This window comes from Humulus lupulus, chromosome 6, assembly GCF_963169125.1.
Source record: "Humulus lupulus chromosome 6, drHumLupu1.1, whole genome shotgun sequence".
Taxonomy (NCBI): Eukaryota; Viridiplantae; Streptophyta; class Magnoliopsida; order Rosales; family Cannabaceae; genus Humulus; species Humulus lupulus.
The window spans coordinates 72,305,033-72,312,556 of NC_084798.1; the positions used below are offsets into that span (position 1 = coordinate 72,305,033).

A 7,524-nucleotide genomic window follows, 5' to 3' on the forward strand; every position below is an offset into this window, starting at 1 on the left:
ATATTTCGGGAAGATATTCTGTAAATCAAATAATATAATGCCAATAAATGCATTAGTTAATACGTACGCGGTAACATCCCATAAAATATGGGATTGAGTAAAAAATTACATCAGATCCCTTAAACATAGGGAATTTATAACAATAAATACATTCACATAGAATCAATGAGCTTAGACACTATACCCGTGCACCTTCGAGACTGTTTGCCTATTACGAGCTTGTCATCTTACTTTGCCTATATTCCCACCAAGTAACCATTGAAAAAGCCATCACCTTCAAGCTTACAGCCCTCGAGCTCGAAGCATCTTGTCTGAAAGCAAGAGATGCATCAAGAATTTTATACAAGTGTTGAATCCTTGCTATCATGAGTTGCGAGCCTTTTTTATAAGCTCGGAGCATCTTCAAGGCTATATACTGCTCGAGCTTACGAGGTCATCATTTATAGCAAAACTGTCTGACTAGAGGATCACATGATGACTGTGCTTATTTTGAGCTCACACCTTACGAACCTTAATTTTGAGATCAAGATTTCCATTCTCGATATCTGGGTGTAACATTTTGCCCTCTCAAAAGTATAAGTTCGAATCCTATGAGAAGAAAACTTTTGAACTGCCACTTTTGAAAACTGAGCTACCTACCACACTCGAGTGTGGACACGCGTCAATCATGGGTTGCTCAATCAGAGTACTTGAGTACTTTTTCAACACACCCACGTCCTTTCACGTTTCAGCTTTTTGCCACCATTGTTACATTCGCACCTGACCGTCTGATCAAATACCAAATCCAACCAAAGGCCCAGATTAGCTCGACCCTTGACCTCCTTTTGGGACACATATATATATAACTGTATCATCTTCCTCCTCTTCACTTTTACATTTTAAGTTTCAGAGAGAAAGAAAATACCAGAGCCAAAAATTCTTTTTTCCTCTTTGCATGTTCTCTAAACCGAGAAGACAGAACAACCTCAGCCTTTTCGACTGCATGAGATCATTCTTGCAACTGCTCCTCCAATCGTCGATTTCATTGTATCCGCAAGCCTCTGTTCTTGACCCTCGTACTTTTATTTCTTCATGCATTTTTATGTTTCTTTTGCACCGCATAATTAGTAGTTTTTCACTAGTTTCATAAGGATTTTATAGCAATTAGTAATCTTAGCCACATTGTTTAGCTGATACTATATAAAATCTGGACCCAAAATTCTCTGAAATCGTGGGTTTAAAACCCAGATTTTAGTGCAAAAAAGCATAGATGTTTGTTCCCCCCCCCCCCCTTTTATTTAGACTATGGATGATATGTTGTGTAGACTAAGAAAAGGGGTACTGAATTAGGGTTTTAAATTGCATGTTTCCCAAAATTATCACATATTTTTTAGTAACCGCCAAATTTTCCCCTGAAAATCCGGGATTCTCAAAATGAATCCACACTTTCCTTCCCTCACGTCGAATACATGCTCAAAGTCTGAAACTTACAATAGTTCGAGTTTCTTTCTCGAATTCGACCCGTTCTTTTGAGACTTCAGTCTCAATCGAGCTTACTCCGTGATCTCGAGCCTTCGAGCTCGAGTCACATAAAATTTTACTTTGATTTCTTGTATGCCTGGCCCTCACCCTTTTCTTTCTTGCTAGATGTTGCAGAATTCTGAGAAACGGTGGGGGTTAGTGCTCGCAATTCCTTATTCTCCCACAACTCCAAGTCCAGAATCACCCTTCACTCGAAACCAGCAGCTAATTCACAAATACAAAGTGAGGTGTGAGCAAGAAGATATTCGAGCCCACTTCCAGCGTCATATCGACGAGGTCGAGGAAAGAAAAACTCTTGGATAAAGAAAGAACAAACCAAGAGTCAAAGGAGGAAACTTAGGGTCGCAATCTATCTAGACCCAGACCCCAAGCTCAGACCTATCCCTCTCGACCCCACGCTCAAAGTAACTGTCACTTACAAGCTCAGTGATCTTACTTTCTCTTTGATGGACGATTCATCAAATCTTCCATCCACCTCACAACATGCAGCCATTCCTACCTCCAGGGAGGAATTCTTCGAGGCCGAGCATTACTGGAGCTCAATAACTTTATTAGGAAAAATCTCTGACATCCTTGCTCGCCACGGCTTAGGACTGTCTGGCTCACTGAGGTGTCGAGCTCCTACTCCAAATGAACAGAGCTGCTATGCCTCGGGTGATGGTCGTCACGACAATAAACTTAAGCTCGCAGCCTTGAGTTGCGAGCATATGAAGGCAGGAGCTCTACTGCCCTTGAAATCCTTTTTTAAGGATTTTCTAGATTTTGTTGGGCCCGTGCCCTTCCAACTCCATACCAATTCATACAAGGTCTTGTCAGCCCTGAGGTCGCTATACCACGAATTAAAGTGGGAAGGACCTTCGCCAAGAGAGGTCTTGTATCTCTTTTTCCTTAAAAGCAACCCCTCCCGAGCTCGGGGAAGAGATGGCTTCTACTATTTGTCGAGCTATCCCAAGGAGAAGAAAATCTTTGAAGACATGCCCAACCATCCTCCCAACTTTAAGTTGGCCTTCTTCTGGACAGATGGCCTGGCTCCTTCAAAATTCTATTCATTCTAACAAATTCGTAAGTACATATTCTCCATTCTTTTCTTGCACGATTAATGTTTAGGCTCGAACTAATTGTCATGTATCCACTTCTTCAACCAACTATCACCGTCCCACTTCCACGGACTCAATGAGGGAGCACAATAAAGCTTTGCTCCAACTACCGTATGGCAAGCATTCTCTCTCTTATCTTCTTCATGAAGATAAGCTTCGAGCCCGCGGCCTCCTAGAGCAAGATCAGTCGATGGACAACATCGCTTACCGCAAATATACCATGTGGGAGCACGTACCACTCCCTACTGATAAGCTTCCTTTGAGATAGAGGTCAACGAGCTTAAGGGTCCGCTCCCCAGCTCGTCGCCACAAGAGTCCATGCTCGGGAAACAAAGAAAATGACGAGGCTTCGAGCTCGAGTGACAGAGATAAAGTCATCCTTAGCTCGGCCTTGTGGTCTCCTTCCCTACTTCAACATAAACCCGACACCCTGATCCTATTCCCGGATTCCAGGGATAATTTCTATGTATGGTCTTAGGTAGACGAGAGGGTTCATAAATTTGATAGTTGGCTAGGGAGATACCAAACTATGTATAGCTTAAATGAATTTTGGGATGGGATAGATGTTTAGTACGGAACAAATGACTATAGAGACCTTTCGAGGTTAACTTCCACATATAGGGAAGGGACTCCCCCAGCCTCCTCTGAAGATAGGGGGATTACTTAGTCGCCGAGCACAAGCTCGGGGGAGAGTTCCAGTTAGGTTTCTTGTCACTTGAATCTTTGTTTCATTTTAGTACTTTAAGCTCGTTAACTAAAAAGGACTAAGATGACCTCGATAACGTGCTCAATCGTCGTTGGGGAGCCAAACAAAGCAAATTCCCGAGGGCGTCACAGAAGGCAGGACTGCCCTCTAAGGTCCCTAAAAGGACTGAGATGACCCCTCCTTCGAGATCCTAGGGCCCAAGCCAAGTTATTGCTGCAAACCCCAAGGTTGGGGTACCTACCGAAGTCACTCTCCCTCTGCCTCCTATTATTCAAGCCTCCTAGGAAACCGCGCCAGCTCCAAAGAAGCCGATTCCAACTCGTGAGCGTCTGCTGTCGATTTCGACTCACTCTAGTGAGTACGTTATCGACAATACTGCTGGGACCCACGAAGCCACCCTTGGCTCGGATGTTTTATCACGGGTAGGCCAAAACTTCAGCAATCTCGACGCTCCTCATTGGCAGTTCCTAAACAACTGTTGGGACACCAACACTCTTTACGACAAGGGTAGCGAGCTCATCTCCTCGATAATTTTCTCTTTTTACATTGTCATGTTGTCTATTTGAGTTTATGTGGTATATTCTTTAACCCAATTGGTTTGTATAGGCCTTTGCTTCCTTTTCTCAGTTAAACTATAAGCTGAACAATGAAGTCCATTCGAGCATGTCTTATACTCAGGAATCAAAAAATCTCCAAATCAAACTCGCTGACGAGCTCAAGGCTACAAAGTCAAAGTTGGAGGCTGAGATTAAGGAGAAGGACTCAAAAATCAAGGAGCTTGAAGAGAAAAATGCCAAGCTTGAGGAGGATAAGAAGGCTACCTTTGACATAATCGAGGGTGAAAAGGCTCGCCTCCTTGAGGAATTCAAGCAAAAGAAGGATCACGCAATCAACATGGCCATGTATAGAATCTGGGCCAACAATGCCAACCTTGATACAAGCTTCTTGGATACTCTCGAGGATGAATTCCTGTCGAGGTGGCAAGCTCGTTTGGAGGCAGAGGATGCCGAGGAGGAGGCTGAGAAGGCAAAGGAGAAGTCGGATGCCGTCGGGGGGGATGCTCCTGCTTCTTAGAAGCGAGGCTATGGGCTACGTCCCAAGAATGTTTTTGTAATATTTTTCTTTTTTATGCCCCTGGGGCAAAAACAATTTACAGCTCGTGTAAGAGCTATTTTTTGTTTGCTCAAACGTTCACATTTGATATCTTTAATTTTATGCTCGCTTTTACTCTAATATTTTTGCTCCACATTTCTAGGTCGAAATATTTTTAGCATTTTATATTAATTGTTTGTCATTATGTTTGTTTATTCATACAAACATCTGTTGGATTTAAGCTTGAGTTTCAATGCATTCATGCACAGTTTGCTTGATGTATCCATGTCCGATCTCATTATTTGTCAAGGTCGGACCTTACTTTTACCATGTACTCAAAAGTACTTATATGGCATGTAAGATAAGTAATTTAGTTATATCTTGCTTTTCTAGTCACTTTTCCTCTTCCTTGAGTAGCTCCTTAAGGTTGTGAGGTCGAAACTATCTTTTTGCAAAATATTCCAACCTCGATCTCGACTTAGCTTGAAGTAGGTTTATCCGTGTTCCAACTTTTGTCGATTATTTTTAGCTGGTTTGTTCCAAACCTATTTAGGTCATGTTTGGTTTGGAATCCATACAATTGTAATTTTTTAATAATCTGGATATGTCAACATCATCTTAGCTTGCGTATCTGGTTATACCCAGACACTTATAATGTTGATAATCTGGTTACATCCAGATCATCTTAGCTCGCGCCTCTGGTTGTATCCAGATTGCTTTGACTCGTGTATACACTTATAACCTCTATGTCGGGTTAATGATCCAGACATTTTTGCTAGTTTTCATGTATACAACATTTTCATGCCGGGTTAACCATCCAGACATTTTTATTTTATGTTATTTATTTTTTCAAACTTATGGTATTATTATATACCACTGATGCCCCCTTAATATACTATGAGTGTGACCATAGGTTATTGAATTAAGAGAGTTTGCAAAAAATACAACATTTTTAAAAAAGAAAATGATTTATGATCAAAATCGAACATTTATTAATAAAAATTCTGTAAAAACAACATGCTTGGTTACAATGAAACATCATTCCTACACTATTGATAGTAAGGTCGTAGATGTTCGCCATTTCAAGCTCGCGGTACCAATTCTCTGTTTAATCTGGCCAATTTATATACTCCCACACGAATAATGGACTCGATTTGGTAAGGTCCTTCCCAATTAAGCCCGAGTACTCCAACAGACGGGTCCCTTGTAGCTAGGAATACACGTCTTAATACCAAGTCTCCCAATCTGAACTTTCTATCCCAGATCTTTTTATTGAAGTATTGGGTAGCTCGCTGCTGATATGCCGCATTCTTCAGTTGAGCTTCATCTCGTCTTTCTTCAATAAGGTCTAGACTTTCTTTGAGCTGGGATTGGTTCGAGGCTTGATCGTAAGCATGGCTTCAAATTGTAGGTATTTCGACCTCTCTCGGTAACATGGCCTCGCATCCATATGCCAGGGAAAAAGGGGTATGCCCTGTGGAAGTGCGAGCTATGGTTCAGTAAGCCCATAAAACCTGGGGTAACTCCTCGGGCCATTTTCCTTTAGCCTCCTCCAACCTCTTTTTCAGGGAGCCCTTAAGGGTTTTATTGACTGCTTTGACCTGGCCATTTCCTTGGGGATGAGCAACGGAAGAGAAGTTTTTTATTATTCCATTTTTTCACAAAAATGGGTAAATAATTTGCTGTCGAAATTGGTACCGTTATCTAACACTATTTTTCTGGGCATTCCGTATCGGAAAATGATGTTTTTTACCACAAAGTCTAGAACTTTTTTCGAGGTAATTGTTGCCAGGGGTTCGGCCTCGATCCATTTTGTAAAATAATCAACCGCGACCACAACATACCTTACTCCACCTTTGCCAGTTGGTAACGAGCCTATAAGATCAATCCCCTACACCGCAAATGGCCATGGAGAGGTCATCATGGTTAGCTTGGATGGTGGAGCTCACGGAATTGTGGTGAATCACTAGCATTTATCACATCTCTTGACATATTCAAATGCATCTGCTTTGACGGTGGGCCAAAAGTATCCATATCTTATAACTTTTTTCGATAGACTTTGCCCCCCAGTGTGGTCTCCACAAAATCCTTCATGAATCTCTTCTAGAATTTTCTTTGCCTCGGGTGGAGTCACACATCGAAGTAGTGGCATAGAATATCCTCTTCAGTACAACCTTCCTTCCACAATAGTGTACCTCAGAATTTGATACATCAATATTTTAGCCTCATTTTGTTCTGCTGGGAGAATGCCGGTTTCAAGGTAATTAACTATTGGGGTCATCCAGGTTGGTTCGGAGTCAATCATGCACACATCTTCCTCTTCAGGCTTGTTGATACTGGGGGTCAATAGAAATTCTATTTGGACCACATTTAGTGTGTCGGCCTCGCTGGATGTAGCGAGCCTGGCTAAGGCGTCCGCATTTGAGTTTTGTTCTCAGGGAACCTGCTCTATGGCGTAGAATTCGAATTGTTCGAGTGCAACCTTGGATTTTTCTAAATACGCAGCCATCCTTATGCCATGAGCCTGATATTCCCTTAAAATTTGGTTGACCACCAATTACGAATCACTGTAGCAGTGTATTGCCTTTGCCTTGAGTTCCTTGGCTATTCAAAGTCCTACCAATAATGCTTCGTATTCAGCCTCGTTATTAGATGCTTCGAAGTTGAACCTCAAGGCAGAATGAAAATGATTTCCTGCTGGAGTGATTAGTATGATTCCTGGCCCCGATCCATTTTCGTTGGAAGATCTGTTGACATAAAGTTTCCACAGCTCGTGAGCTAGGGTTATAACCTCGTCGTCAGACACTCCCGTACATTCTACGATGAAATTTTCCAGGGCTTGTCCCTTTATGGCTGCTCTCGGGTGATAAGTGATTTCGAACTGTCCGAGTTTGACTGCCCATTTTAATAATCTACCCGAGGACTCTAGTTTGGACAAAACTTGTCGCAGTGGTTGGTCAGTCAACACATGGATAGGGTGTGCTTGGAAGTAAGGTCGAAGCTTTCGAGATGAGTGGATCAGGCTGAGAGCCAGTTTTTCCATTAAAGGGTATCTTGATTCTGCCCCCAATAACCTTTTGCTGACATAATATACTGGTTTTTGTACCT

General features: G+C 42.1%; 1 protein-coding gene across 1 annotated transcript; it reads left to right on the forward strand.

The window, feature by feature from the left end:
* The first annotated feature begins 2,694 nt into the window (after positions 1-2,694).
* Positions 2,695-4,398, forward strand: LOC133785210 (uncharacterized). Its single transcript, XM_062224462.1, has 2 exons — positions 2,695-2,850; positions 3,931-4,398. Exons 1-2 carry the CDS (start codon positions 2,695-2,697, stop codon positions 4,396-4,398), a joined length of 624 nt encoding a protein of 207 aa, XP_062080446.1.
* The last annotated feature ends 3,126 nt before the right edge of the window (positions 4,399-7,524 follow it).

Bases quoted from the DNA above. Each gene is read 5' to 3' on its own strand.
- LOC133785210 (XM_062224462.1), top strand. From the start codon at position 2,695: ATGAGGGAGCACAATAAAGCTTTGCTCCAACTACCGTATGGCAAGCAT. The intron at 2,851-3,930 runs GTACCACTCCCT...TGGTTTGTATAG, and splicing joins AATATACCATGTGGGAGCAC to GCCTTTGCTTCCTTTTCTCA.